This window comes from Cyrtonyx montezumae, unplaced genomic scaffold (genome assembly GCF_038088225.1).
Source record: "Cyrtonyx montezumae isolate F1298 unplaced genomic scaffold, pur_monq_1.0 scaffold_21, whole genome shotgun sequence".
In the NCBI taxonomy this organism is placed as follows: Eukaryota; Metazoa; Chordata; class Aves; order Galliformes; family Odontophoridae; genus Cyrtonyx; species Cyrtonyx montezumae.
Window position 1 is genome coordinate 2148213 of NW_027071948.1, and position 14247 is coordinate 2162459.

Here is a 14247-nt window from a genome sequence, read left to right on the forward strand (position 1 = left end):
GTGATGAACACTTCTGTGGCTGCACATGGAGTTTGAACCATTTATCACAGAGATGAAAGCTGGCAGCTCTTTCGGAGTACATAATTTTGCAGGACCAGAAGGGAAGATAACATATCCTGCTGGAATAGTTAATGGCACAGTTTTATAGTTCTCTTCCAGCCCAAATTCCTTCCTTGCTCAACTAACACCTTGCAAAGTTCCTGCTGTGCATTCTGTTCTTGGAGGGCTGCCACCCACTGAGTAGTATCACAGCTGGTGACAGAGTTCTTTCAGGGACACGGATGGAGGCAGCTTGCATTGCTGCTTGGGTGGAAAGAGCAGGGTGCAGATGCACCTGGCTCACAGCAAATGACGATTGTTCTTGAGCAGGTGAAGCCAGGGACCACATAAAATAAAGGTCTCATCCAAACTACCCTTCCTGGGACTGTCGTGGGACTTTACTGGTCGTGCTTCTAACCTGTAAGTTGGATTTCTCGTTGTTAGGTGAAGACAAATGAGAACTCTTAAAAAAAAGATACTTTGGGCAGAGTGAGATCATCCTGGAGCTGGTGCCAGCCCCACTGGGAACATCTGACTCAACAGCATTTTTCTGAGATTTAAATTTAATTTTTTTTTTTTTTTTATTCTTCTCAAGCACCACAGACAAAGTAGAACAGCATGCCACACAAAAAAGTTCACGTTATTCTTTTGATGCTGGGAGCCAGAGATGCCAGCATTCTGCTGGACTGAGGTGACACGTACTGGGTTGGATTTCAGTATTTGTTCTTTGCTGGGGGAATGTGGAGCTTAAGTGGCGTTCTTTGGAGGGCTTCAAGGATACAGGTACAGTGTTTGCAGACCTGTTTCCCTGTACTTGCCTAGCACTGTGTGTGTACAAACTGCCAGGTTCCTTCCTGAGCCCAGCATGGTTTTTTTTTTTTTTAATTTTAATGTAATCTATATTGACTGAAGAGCCAGCAAAAAAAAAGGTGCCACAGTCATGCAATTGAGATCTTACTGCATAGCCTTGGCTAGTCCTGGGTGTCTGGTGGCACACTGGGTCTCTGCTGGGTTATTTGTTGCTTGGGCATCCTGTTTCTTCTCTGTGTCTCTGTAGGCAATGGGTCTGATTCCAGGAAAGCAGCTGGGCACAAGCAAAAGCTAATTCAGCAACCACTGGGCCTGCTCTGCAGACCACTGAAATGAAATATTTTCATTGTCTTCAAACTGTCCGAAATGAAATCCAGATTGTCCCCATTTCCTTTCTGCTTTCCAGTCTGGGGAGAGCCATGCCAGTGGAGAGGGACATGCTTGTCCTTAGCAGAACAGATTTCCGAGGGGAAGAAGAAATACTGGGGAGCTGAAAGAAGCAGGATAAGGGTCTGAATAGACATTCCTAAGCAAAAAGCTCCATTGTTCCCTAGAGGTCAAGTTTCTAAACATATGTGGCCCTCTGCGCATCAGTTGCTCTGAAGACAATTGCTGCAGGGAAATTTTCCAAGCATGGCTCTTCTCTTTAGGGAAAAAAATAATAATAAAATGCTGCAGCTGCTAAGAGGTAGGAGAACCAGAAAATGGTCGAGGAAAGATTGAGGGCTTTACTTGTGTTTGAATCCAGTGGCGATGAATGCCTGCGGAGCTTGCTGAACTGCAGGTCTCTTGCCTCCCTCTAGCGGTCCACGTCTTTATTTTCTTTCTACTTCTATTTAAGGATCCTTTCCACGTTTAGTCCTCATGCTGCATTGGTGCTAATCTCGCTGATGTGAGTGGGGACAGCGAGATGAAAAGCAGCTGCATGTCTCCAGACCACTGCGATTGCAATCTGGAAGGAGTCTTCCCCAGCTCATCAGTTTAGTTCCAGGCAGCCCACCCTGCTGGCCTCCTCACGTGGCCCAGCAGCCCTACGAGGGGATGGGGAGCACAAAGCGATGCTCTCTGCACTGATTGAGCTGAAACAAACAAAAACAAAAGTCAGAACAGTGACTGACTCTCAAGAAGAAATAATCCTCCCAAGTGAAAGATGGTTTTGTTCTTCTACAGACACTTTCTTGCAGGTCATTAAAAAATACAAAATCTCAGTGCGGGTTCAGCTCACAGAATTGGAGAGTGCCAGAATGCACAGGGCTTTTCTTTTCCTCATATCTGTTTAAACAAATAGGTATTAGCTAAGCACGCAGAGCAAGATGAGCTTCTCAAGTTCACTGAGACAAGCAGCCACCATCGCTCTAATTCAAAGGACCCCTTTTAAAAAGGCTTGGCTCTTCTCTGCGTGGTAATGAAGTGCACTGCTGTATAAATGAAGCAAAGGGTGAGCAGCTTTCATGCCTCAGGACACTATCCTCTCCCTGCAGGGGTCAGTGAGACTATTTGCTCTGTCACGGAGAGCACGGCACTAATAGCGAGAGATTTTATGCCTTATATTTATTTTCCACTGAAGTGTTAAGCACTGAGCTCTGCAAGAAACGAGATATTAGCCCTGGTGGGCCAGTGGTTTGCTAAGGTGGCACGTTCTGCATTCCCATGTACTCTCTTTAATTGGATTAGCTTGTGGTTTGCCTGTAACATGAAAGCGGGTTATCTCTTTGGTGCTTTATGGGGACGCAGAAGGCTTTTTGTGAGTCATAGATCCAGCCTCATCGTATCTGTTCCAAGGTAGTATGCTGACAATTACACGACTCATTATATTTTCAGTTGTCAAAAGTGAAAGCAAAGCCAATAGAACAAAAGCAGAGGGTTTTTGTTGGGGTTTTTTTTTTTCAGGTTTAATCTTTGTGCATGCACCACCTGCTCCTCTGAGGAATTCAGGAGGTCATTAAGTGTGAACAGAAGAGACCAAAGGGCCAGGTGGTAATACTTCGCCTGGGTCCTGTCCTGAGAATACTCTGTAAGGCTCAGGATCTCAGAGCATATAGCTTGTACCAGGGCTGTCGTGTAGTCCCACCAGAGAGCCTTTCCCATTCTTGCCTGGAGTCTCTGACTGGTCAGTATTGAGGGATTTTTGTCTTGACAATCAGCAGTGTCACCACCCTGTTTCTTCCTTTCCCCCTCCTTTATTATCCTCATCATATATTCTTACAGCTTCATTTACAAATGCTTTATGTTAAATGGTTTGGTGCTCTCCAGCTTGTTTCCCTCTCCCCCATTAGTTCAGGTAACAGAGCTGACAGCACACAGAGCAGCAGTGATGAACTGATTATTTGAACCCAAGCACCATGTTCGTTTTTTATTATTATAATGTAATTCTGCTTAAAATAGGGGCACAGGAAATTGAGATATGTCTCTGCTGATCTCCAAACCTTTAAGAGCATTGACACATTCATTCCAGTGCCACAGGTAATCTGGTCACTAAGCCATGATTTACTCCTTCACAGAAAGCAGAGGAATATTCTGAGAAGAGGATCTCCTCTTGATTTGAGAGTGGGAAAGAGGCTGAAATAAGCTTGGGATTTTCCTGAAAGGGCGTTTTTTTTTTGTTGAGCAGGTTGAACCCAACCCTGCTGTTCTGAGATCTTCACTTTCTGGCTGGCAGCGAGGGGGGTTTGTAGAAAGAAACGTGGCCTCGTCCCAGAAGCACATCTACCTCACCTGGCAGCAGTGCCAGGAAATTTCGGAGACGAATGGCCCGAAGCTCACTCGGTGCCAGCAAGCTTCTGCCAGAGCAGCTACTAACGGAGCTAAGACAGATGCGGCAGCACAATAGACACGTGCTAGCGCATGCAGCTTTTCCTGCTGCTATGGCTCTACTGTCACCGACCACCTCGGTACGGCGGCTGTACGCGGAAAGCGTTCAGCAGCTCCTAGAGGCACAAAGCGCTCTGACAGCAGTCTGTGCGCCTTGTCCCACCGAGCACAAGCGGCTCTCTTTATTTCCCCCCCCCCCCCCCCCCTCGCAACGATGGCTCCGCTCCCGGCCCCTCCCCGCTGCAGTGCCGCCGTGCCGGCGGGGGGCGGCGGGCGAGAGCCGGGCTGTCCAAGGGCCGAGCGGCGGCTGCGAGAGGAGGAGGAGGAGGAGAAGAGGAGAGGAGAAGCGCAGAGGAGGAGGGCGGCTCTCCCGCTGCTCCCCCCCCCCCCCCCCGCTGCCCGCCGGCCCCGGGGCTGTGTGCCGCGGCGGCCCCGCTGCCCAGCGCGGCGGCGAGCGGCGGCGGGAGGATGTGCGCGGGGCGGGAGGCGGCGGCGAAGGGCTGCCGTTCCCGGGTCGGGCAGCTAGAGAGCAGTGCAGGGAGCGAAATCCCGGCCGAGGAACCCCCGCGCGGCGGCGGCCGGGCGCTGCGAGCTGCCTTCCTGTGCGGGGCGGCCGCGGGCTGGAGGTGCTGAGCGGAGCCCCGGGCCGCGTCCCCGCAGCGCTCTGCTCGTCCCAACCTCCCCCCCCCCCCCCCCTCCCCTTCTCCCTTCCCCGCCCTGCCCCGGTCCCATGGCGGAGACTAAAATCATCTATCACATCGACGAAGAGGAAACCCCTTATCTGGTGAAGCTGCCCGTCCCTCCGGAAAAAGTCACTTTGGCCGATTTTAAAAATGTCCTCAGCAACCGGCCCGTGCACAGCTACAAATTCTTCTTCAAATCCATGGACCAGGATTTCGGGTGAGCTCACCGCCCCGAGCGGCACCGGCGCCTAACCCCCTAACCCTAACCCCCCTCCCCCCTCCCCCCCCGGTCCCCGCTGACAGCCGCGGGCCGCTCTCTGCTGCCCGGCCCCGGGTGTGGGGGAGCACCTGCTCTGGGGAGCGCGGTCCGGGCACTGCGGCACCCGCCGGGCGTTAGGCCCCGCCGGCACCGGCGGAGCGGCGGCCGCTAACATGGCGGCCCCGGCGCTGACAGCTCCCCGCCCGGCCCCGGCCGATCGGAGCCGGGCTGCGGGTTGGTAATCCTCCTCCCGAGGTGCCGGGGTTGTGCTGCCGTCCCCGTTCACCGGCGGCTGTCAGAGCCCCGGTGCCGCTCGGGCGGTGTTTGTGGCCGCCGGCCTTATGTACGATAAAGGAAACCAATAAAAAGCCGGCTGACAGCTCGCCAGACGGTAACTTTCAAAACGGATGAATCCTTTCGCTGCGTATCTCTTTGTACTCGTGTCCGTCGTCGTCAGCGCGGCCGTTTTTACACACTTAAAACGCCTCGCCAGCAGGAGAGAGCGGGGCTGCGGATTACTAACACAGCCCTGACCCCGAATAACAGTGGGATTGGGGGTGACAGTGTTGTGTGGCGAAGCACGTCACCCTCAGCGCCCCATTACAGGCTTATTCTTATCCCCGAGACCCGAAGATAGCGCTGCTCTGTTTGACAAGCGATGGAGTGTGGATGTTGTTTGTTGACACGTCTTTTCTGATGTGGCAGTTCGTTAAGCTAGCTGACTTGCTGCTGTTCCGGATTGTGAAAACACGTTTTTGGGAAACAACAATACGAGCTGTTTGTTTTCAAAATACGGCCTTTGAAAATGCCTATTCGTAATCTTTTCTCCTTCACCCCCCCCCCCCCAACCCTCAAGTGATGGGGATGTATCCTCTGTAGCGGGCTTAGGAAGCCTGGCTCTGCGTGTTTGTGGTGCAGCCTCTTGTTCTCCTTGCCTTGCCCTAGAAATGGGGTTGGTGGAGGATGAAGAGCTGTGAAGGGGTGGTTAGGCTCAGCACGTGTAAATTCTGCTTCTGTCCTTTGAACGGTGGTCTCAAACGCAACCAGCCCTGTGTAGAGGAAATGCTCAGTCACAGCCTGAAGCAGGGATGGAGCACCTGGTGGGAAGGCAGGGCCAGCCCAGGGGAGCTCAGGAGCATGCAATGTAGCTGAGTGCCCTGAAGGACTGGAGCCGGGATGCAGCCCTTCCCAGCCCTCATTTAAAGGCTGGCAGTGGAGGCAAGGGGATTTCTTGTAGGCATCAGGAACATAGAGGTTTCCTTCTGGAGTTAAGCAGCTCCTTTCCTTCATTTCTGTGGCTGCAGTGTTTGTGCTCATTCTTGTTTGCTGTAGCCAAAGACTTTGCCTCCCCACTGTTATCGTGGTGCTTTCCATCTCATAGCATTACACCGTGCAATACAGGGACTTGTTTGCGAGGAATCGTGTAATTATTAAGGCTGGAAATGAACACTAAAATCATCAAATCCAACTCCAACCCACTGCCCACTGAACTTTGTCCATCAGTGCCATGTCCAGGGACAGTGGGGAGGAGGATGACTGTGGACTGCGATGTGGTCAGGTAGTGTGAAACTGCACGTGAACCAGTTCAGCAGCAAATAGAGATTTGCAACTGTTGGGCTAAGAAGGGTTGGAGGACCCCCATAAGATGCTGGCAGCTGGATGTGTGCCTGAGGGGTACATCCCTGAGGTCTGTGCTGGACCTCGTGGCTCATACAGGAGTATGGGCTTCCAAAGAACCCGTGTGTGACCTTATATTACTAATTCCTAATTGTAGAATGTAGAAGTAAGTTGTACTTTAGTTGTCTACATTAGCATGGATTCTCTGGAGGTAGAGGTGCACACAAGGCCTGGGTTGGGACGGTGTGTGGACCTGACTGATGTACCCACTGACATCTCCAGCTGCCTTTTGGCTTCCAGCAGAATTCTTACAGCTGAGCTATGAACCAAAGGAGAATTGGATTTGTAATAAAAAAAGCTGATGCACTGTTTCACAACCACAGCACAGCTCTGTCTCCTTCTGTGGCTGTTGGATGTATTCAGGGTTTAGGATATCCTAAGAGCGAGCAGCACTTTCTTTTTCTTCTTCCTGCTGCTTGTCACCTTTTCAGTACCTTAGAGCATCATCTTATGATGAGCTCATCTCTAATCCCTGTGAAAACTGGCTGCTCTGCCCTCAGGATGACCAAGGCTGATGTGATCCTGTCTTTGTGAGTATTCCAGTACACGGCAGTGTGGGTTAAGGCTCTGTGGGGCAGGAGGCAGGAACCCATCATCTCCAGCAGCTGGAGGTAACCCGTGCCTCTGAAAGCTGTTGGTCACATTTTGGTCTCAGTTTCACTTGTCAGCCAAACTCCTGTTGCTCTGATAATTGTAATTACCTGTGGAAATTAGAGAATTAGGAGAAATCTAGTATCAGTCTCAGCAAGTGTTAATGGCAAGTTTGGGCTTTCCTCTTGATCTTATCTGCAAGCCGACTTTCTTATTGTTGTGAGTGGGTAATTATAGCTGCAGCCACCACTAACCATAAGAGCACTGTATATCTAATTTCTGCCTTATGTGCTCTCAGACGCCCTCCGAAGAAGCTTTTTTCAGTGTGTTCTGTAAGTGGCACTTAAGCTCCAGTGACATTTTGGTTTTCAGTGCTCTCGTCGCCTGTCCCTCGTGTCACCATGCACTGTTTGCACAGAGATTTGGCACAGGGAGATCCCAATATGGAGCGAAAAGTCATCCCTGTGTTAGGGAAGCAAATGTTTTCCTGGAGAAGCAGAGCCTCCTTGAGAAGCCAGTGATTGGGAAGCAACGCTGCACATGTTGTTGTAATTAAAGCCTGGCCTTTCCTGGATCCTGAAATAATGCAATAAATAACTGTGTTCAGAAACAGTGGATTGTGATGAATTGTTTCCAGTGGTGGGAGGTAGTGTTGCTGGATGTGGAGCCATGTCAGGCTGTGCTGTGACAGCAAAGCAGCGGTGAGTACCCGTGCTGGGCTGCTTCCAGTTCCCCTCCTTGGAAGGTGCAGAGGGGAAAGCTGCAGGAGTGGCAGATTTCCTCCTGACTTCAGTTGCTCTGTGCCTTGCAGCCTTAATGTTGCATGGTAAAGCTGTAGAAAATAGATCTCGTGTGCAACTTTTCTCTTGACTTTCTTGGTGGTGTTTCTTTGGTAGGAAGACATCTTCCCATCCCGTTTCATTTTCTGTTCTGATTCCTGTGCTTCCTCTTGAGGGGATGGACCTGTCTGTGTTCTGCAAGCCCAGGCTTCCCCGTGCACTCTATCCATAATGTCCCACTTGAGATGCAGGGTGGTTAGCTGTGTTCTCACTTGGACTTGACCCCTGGAAGTGCTTTGTAGTTTCTATTTTTGCTCTCATGAGTGGGAAGCTCAGCTGGGATGTCACAGGATTGGACTCGTTGATGTGGCAGTATCTACCAAGAGGGAAATTCAGAGAAGGGGCTATTTGTGATCTGTGTTTATGGGCAGGGAGTGCTGCTGTCGGCTGCTTTTGGTGCTCCCTTTCTTCCAGGGAAGGAGATCAGAGGTCACTTCCTACCACTGAAACTGTTGATTCTGAGGTTACTGCTGTGTGTCCTTGTAATGATGTATAATGCAATTGGGTTGATTCTTTGATGATTGAAAAATGGCAGATAATGGATGCATCTGGAAAGAAGGCTATGGTTTGTGGCACCGGGGCTGCTGTGACTGCAGCTCTGACAGCTGCATAAACTGTGTAGGATCCAAGTGATTCATGATGAATCCGTGTGACAGATCCCATAATAGAAATGCTGATCTGCCTTGCTCGTAAATATTTGGCATTTTCAGAGCTTTTCTTAATAGTGCTGTTATACGCCATCATTAACTTCCAGAAATACGAATCTATAAGTGCATATTATTCAAGCCTTCCCATGAGTTTTAATTCTGCGTGCTCGGAGGCTTCATCCTGCTGTCCCATCCGTAGTCAGTGTGGGATGCTGTGCTGTGAGTGTGACCCTGGTGCTGCTGGGCAGAGCGAGCTGCTCCAGCACTCTGCAATCTCCATCCATCAGATTCCAGGGGAAGTGTGTGCTGCCATCCTCCTGGGTGAGGTTCAAGTCCTCATTCTTTCCATTGTGTGAACTAATATTCTTTTCGTTGTGCTTCTTCAGGGAGCACTTTGAGGAGTGGCTTTTTAGGCACTCCTTTGGCATCAGCAAAAGAACTTCCTTTCGAAGTGTGCTTTTAGGTGCAGCTGTTTCTTGTGCAGAAATTGCTTTTCTTGGTGCTCGGTGCCTTGAAAACTAGCAAGTGGTTGTGATTGAAAGCAGTAGGAATCCAGCCTGGGTTGGGACTGAAATCTGTTTTTACCTTGCCCTTAAGGGAGTCCTGACTGAGAAACAGGAGTCTCAAGTGAGAGCTGTCTGACGGCATAGATCTAGAATAATTTAATCATTGGGAAAGCTTCTTGAGACAAGACACTGGAAAAAAAAATCCTATATATACTCTGCACTCATGAAACATAACCAGGAAAGCAAAGGAGCATTGGGCACAGGTGTGATGTTCTGTGGCCATCAGCTGCTGCAGCCCTGAGCCGCACTCCTGAGGGCTTTGGGGCTGAGCTGTGAGCTTGGACAACTGTTTTCCCCACTGGTTCAGGTTCAGAAGTGCCTCACAGGTCGGGTTTTGCCTTTTAGGTGCACTCTTGCAATGGAGGTTTTAATGAGGAATTTTTGCTAGTGTTTTTAAAGGGATCCTCTGAAGACCAAAGAACAGCATGGAGAGGTGTGTGCCTGTGTTGGAAGAGTGAGCGAGCTGGTGACAGGCTGTATTACAGGTCAGCTGCAGGTAGGAGATTATCTTGTTTGAAACAGGATGAAAAGAAGGCAAGCAGTGCACGTTTGCATTAGAAAATACGGAGCTGATGGACTCGTGCTAAAAATAACAGGCTGGGAAAGTGATCTTTGCAGCTCAGTGACAGAAGGATTTGCTGCCCAGTTGAAGGCCATGGCCAGGTTACCAACCTGAGTGATGTGAGGGTGGATGAGCAGGTGAGAGGTGCTGTGCTGTGCCATGGACGTTTGGTCTTGAGATACAAGTAAGGATGTCTTTACAACACAGCCATGTAGCATCTCCATCTGTGTGCTTGATTTCCCACGTGCACCTCTGTCTTCTGAGCCTCTTTTACCCTCAGTGTTATCGAGGGAAGAGGGGGGGTTAGTAAGGAGGCAGCTCTGTGGAGGTAGAGCTAACAAAACCAGGTTTCGTGATGATATCTGTCCTTTCAGGGTTAACCCTCTGCGTTTTGTCCCCTTATCTCACACTGTTTTATCAGTAGATGCTTGGGGACATCTGAGGTACAGTCAGACTGGAAAAAAAGCACAGCAGTTTACTGGGACACAGTTAAGAAGGGTTGGGGCTTCCACTGGCAGCGCAGTCACATAATTTACCGTATATGACTTTGCACGTGCCTGTGGCATATCTACTGAGAATATCTTTTGGATGGCAAATGTGTTTGAACAGATGGAGCAGCAAATGGCATCCTTTGAGGGATTTTTTTTCTTCCCTGTCCCCTTTTTGGCCACGTTTACTGATCTGTGGGCTAGGAGGGAGGAGAAGGTCTGTAGGAGGAAGGAGGGGTTGCATAATAGTGCAAGTTGTTTAAGGTCACACTCGGGCAGCTGCTGTGTGTGATGTAGTCAGGGCAGCTTTGCTGTTTGCTGGCATCAGAAAGCACTATTGTAGTACAGGTAAGAAAGATGTGTATGAATACCATGCTAACAGACCCCAAAGGCCATGGTTTTTAACCACACTAGGTTAGCTTACGTGTATTTCGCCGAGCTGATGCTGATAGCCGTCTACAGTACAAACCACTGCTTATTTTAAAGTCCCAGCTGTAATGTAATCTAAATTCTTCAAGCAGCCACTCTTTCTGCTGGGACCTGAGGACTGCTCTGCTCTGAGGGTGGAGTGTGTTACATTTATTAAAAGCTAATGCTATGAAAAAGAGAGTTGCATCAGGTTTGGTCTGCTTCCTGTGGCTAGTGATCAGCAGCGGGACAAGTGAGAAAAACAAGTTTACTACTGTTCATTTAATGAACACCTCCCCAAAGAGAGTGCACAGCTCTTTTTTTCCAGAGCTCAGGCTTCAGTGTGTGCACAGAGACTGCACTGCTGCTGGAAGCATCAAGCAGCTCTATAGGACACGGGTTTGGCACCTTATCTATGAGCTTGCTAATGGGAATGTGTCTGTGAAGTGGGTTGAATTAAATGGGATTTATTAAGTAGTGTTTGTTTTAATTGATTATCATTGCTGTAGTCAGCACCGGGAGGAGACCCATGTTCAGAGTGGAGGGATTAACCATAAAGAGCAATAGGTGCAAATGCACAGTCCAGTTTGAACATCTTCAGGGGAAACGTGTAGGAGAAGTGCTTGCAATGGCAGCAGGAGTTGTGCTTACAGCCCGGTCACCTGCCTTGGGAAAGGGGGAAACTGCAGCTTACATTCAGAAGATGGCACCTCCAAAAGGGTGTTTGCAAAAGGGCGAGCTTGTTATGATTTGAAGTGCTTACAAGTTGAGCAGCACAGAGGTGGGTCTTTTCTCTCTGTGTTTAAGGGAAGCTGGAAAGGAGCAGCGTTATCCTTGAAATGTGGAGTGGTGTAGGAGGTGCTGATATCCAGTCCTGCTTGAAGCCAGTGAAGGCCAAGTGTCTTAAAGCCACGAAACCCTGATCCCCTTTCTTAGCAGGTGTTTATGTGGCCTTACTGTGTATTGCTGCAGCTTAGTGTCTGGCTTTTGTTTGCTTAAAATGCTGAGATTTCAGGGTTTCCTTTGGGAAGAAAGGAAGAGCGGGAAGCGAAGGTATGGGTGTTAAACTTCTTGAGTGAAGCCAAGGGTTTTGTTTCTGTCTTCATGGGAGGAGGAGCAGCACGGAGCTGCAAGGACCCAAAGAGAACTCGAATTCGTGTTATTTCCTAAAGCCACGCTGTGCCAAGCAGCAATCTTTTCTGGTGCAGTTTATCAGGTAATTACTTGCCGTATCGAGGAGCATATCTTTTCTTTGGTTGTGTTACATGTAAAGGAAGCAGCCTCGTGTTCTGCTAAATGTCTGCTTTCTGTGCTTTGATTGTGATATTATGGAATACCATGGGGGTGAGTAATTAAGCTGGTGTTGATCTGTAAATGAATCCTCTGCTCTGGCTGCCTGGAGTAAATGTCAGTACTGAGCCTTCCATCGCCAGCAGTTTGAGATCTCTATGTGTAGCTAATGAGAAAAACACACTTAGGTCTAGTTTAAGCACAGCTGTTTGCTTAGAGTTTTGCAGGGTTGCAGCCCCAGATCCAAAGTACCAACTGCTTTCAGATAAGATAAACTGGGTGGGTGGGTGGGGAAAATGAGAAGGGGGAGCAGAGCGTTCTCAACAATCTCTGATATCACTTCTAGTGTTTGTTTAATCTGTATCTGCTTTCATTCACTTGGCTGTGGTAGTGGCTCTGGGCAGATGATTCAACTTGCTGTTTTTCCTGTCCCAGCAAAACGTGTTGTTTTTTCATAATCACTCAGGGTAGGTCTGATTCTCTTTTCAGGGATGTTAGAGGAGAACCATTCCCAAACATCTCACCATTCACGAACAGGGTCTTGGTTGGAAGTCTCAAGACAGGTGGTTGGTTTTTTTTGGCCTCATTTTTCTTTTTGTTCAAAGGTTGAGCAGTGAATGCTGGCAGTGCTGCTTTTAAATTGGCCTGCATTGTTAGCTGAGCTCACGGAGACAATGGTAAGCTGAACATTAATTGAATCAACTATCCACTGAAGGGCATGGTGTTGATAACGAAATATTTGGAAGTGTCCTTCCCGATAGAGCAGCACTCAGTCTCTGTCTTCAGTTCTCCAAGATGAAGTGTGTGTTGTTCAGGGTGCAGATTGCAGCCCTGTGGATCAGGCCTTTCCTGGGCACAGCAGACCTGGTGAGAAAGCAGAACTGAGAAGGCACAAAGGAGGGAGCATCTGTTGGTAGTAACGTGATTTCTCTGAGTTCATGGCAGCTCCTACTGCTTCCTGACCTCCTTTTACTTGCAGATTGTACAAGAACAAACATTCCTCTCCTTACACACCCTCCAAAAATTGGCAGATGGGTGAACCTCTCCCGGAGCAAAATATGAAGAGGTCAGGTCTGCTGTCCAGATAGCTGGATGCAGCTCTTGGACTCACAAGTCATCTCCTGAGGAGACCCTTTTGGGTATTAATTTTTTCTTTCTTGTCCAAAAATGAGAATAACCCTGAGGTGGAATGTTTGGACTGAAATTTTCATCAGTTTCTGGAAGGAAACTGTCTTTCCTAGTGGAAGTACAGTGCAGTGAGAAAACACATAAGCCACATTAGTCATCCTTGCTGCTTCTATCTGTAACCATCTTTATTTTGCAGGATATTATTTTCCAGTTGCTTTGTCCTCTGTGTGCGTGTCTGGGGATGTAGTGTAGTGAAAAAATACTCCTTTCTGAATTGCAAAATGCCAAATGGTGTCAGGAATATCACTGCTGAGGTAGAGAGCAGGGAGAGATGGTATAGGCATGCAGCTCTGGATTTTCCTCTGGCCTTCAGCTCCCTTCATTGTCAGAGCTGAGAGAAGTTTTTAACTGTATGTCACACAGAAAACCTTTGATGTATAGCTGTGCTTTTTCCACCTACTTACTGCTTGCCTTTTAGCAAAGGGCATTTGGGTTGGGCTGCCAGCAGAATGGCATTTTCTAAATTAATTAAGCACCAACTGATGGTTTAATGAGTATGTTGGGGAAGGGCATGACTGGTGATTTTTGCTGATGCTGCTTTGGGGTCCCAGCTCTCAGTGCAGGCTGCTGGAACTTGGTCCTCCCATGTCTGCTGTGGAGTTTAATTGCCTGAGACAAGCTGCTGAGCAAACACAGAGGAATTTACAGTGCTTCAGGAAGGAATGACCTAAATATCTGCCCCATGGTTCTGTTGTGGGTTATCTCCATGTTGAGTGTAAGCCACTGAAATGAGGGTTACTTCAGGAAATAATGATGGGTTTTGGTTATTTCTCTGGCCTTGGTTAGATGATATGCTGTGGAAATCTTTTGCAAAGACATTCTGGCATGTAGATATCTAAAATATCGCAAAGGGAGCGATAAGAAGTGCTTACCATAGGTGGTTTTGACTGTATTTCTATTTCCATCACACTAAAACACCTCAGCTTTTCTCACTGTCTCAAGAACTTTCAGGCTGTGATGTCTGCCACTTAAATAGAGGCGAGCACAAGCCCCAGCAGCTGCTTATGTCTGTGCACATCGATGGATTTCATGGGAGCAAGAGGCTCATTCATTCAAGGCATTATGTGCCAGGGATGAAAATCCATTGATCCAGAAGATTGCAGTGCTGAGTCACTTGGGGGGGCTCACAGCTCAGCCCTCTGTGAGGAGGGGCTTCTGAGGATGCTGAGTTCTGCACATAGTTTGCTGTGAGCTGCCTGGGGAGAGCGTGGCTGTCAGGGTCATTCATTGCCTCCTGCCTGCCCAGGGAAACAGCATTTGGCTGCAGCTTTTCGTACACTGAAGGGCAGTTAGCAAGTGCAGAGCATAGCTGCTCACACCCAGCCTCGTTCATGGGTGGGGTGGGGGGAGAAGTGATGTTTTGTTTTCTCTTGTCTCTCCCACTTTGCT

General features: G+C 48.9%; 1 protein-coding gene across 2 annotated transcripts in view; it reads left to right on the forward strand.

Annotated features, from left to right (window-relative positions):
- Window positions 1-4376: 4376 nt before the first annotated feature.
- DVL1 (dishevelled segment polarity protein 1) overlaps window positions 4377-14247 on the forward strand; it is a 51275-nt gene continuing 41404 nt past the window's right edge. For both annotated transcript variants that reach the window (XM_065738000.1, XM_065738001.1), the window contains exon 1: window positions 4377-4560. In XM_065738000.1, the coding sequence (XP_065594072.1) occupies window positions 4391-4560 (170 nt within the window). In that variant the 5' untranslated portion in view covers window positions 4377-4390. The remainder of the gene's footprint in view (window positions 4561-14247) is intronic.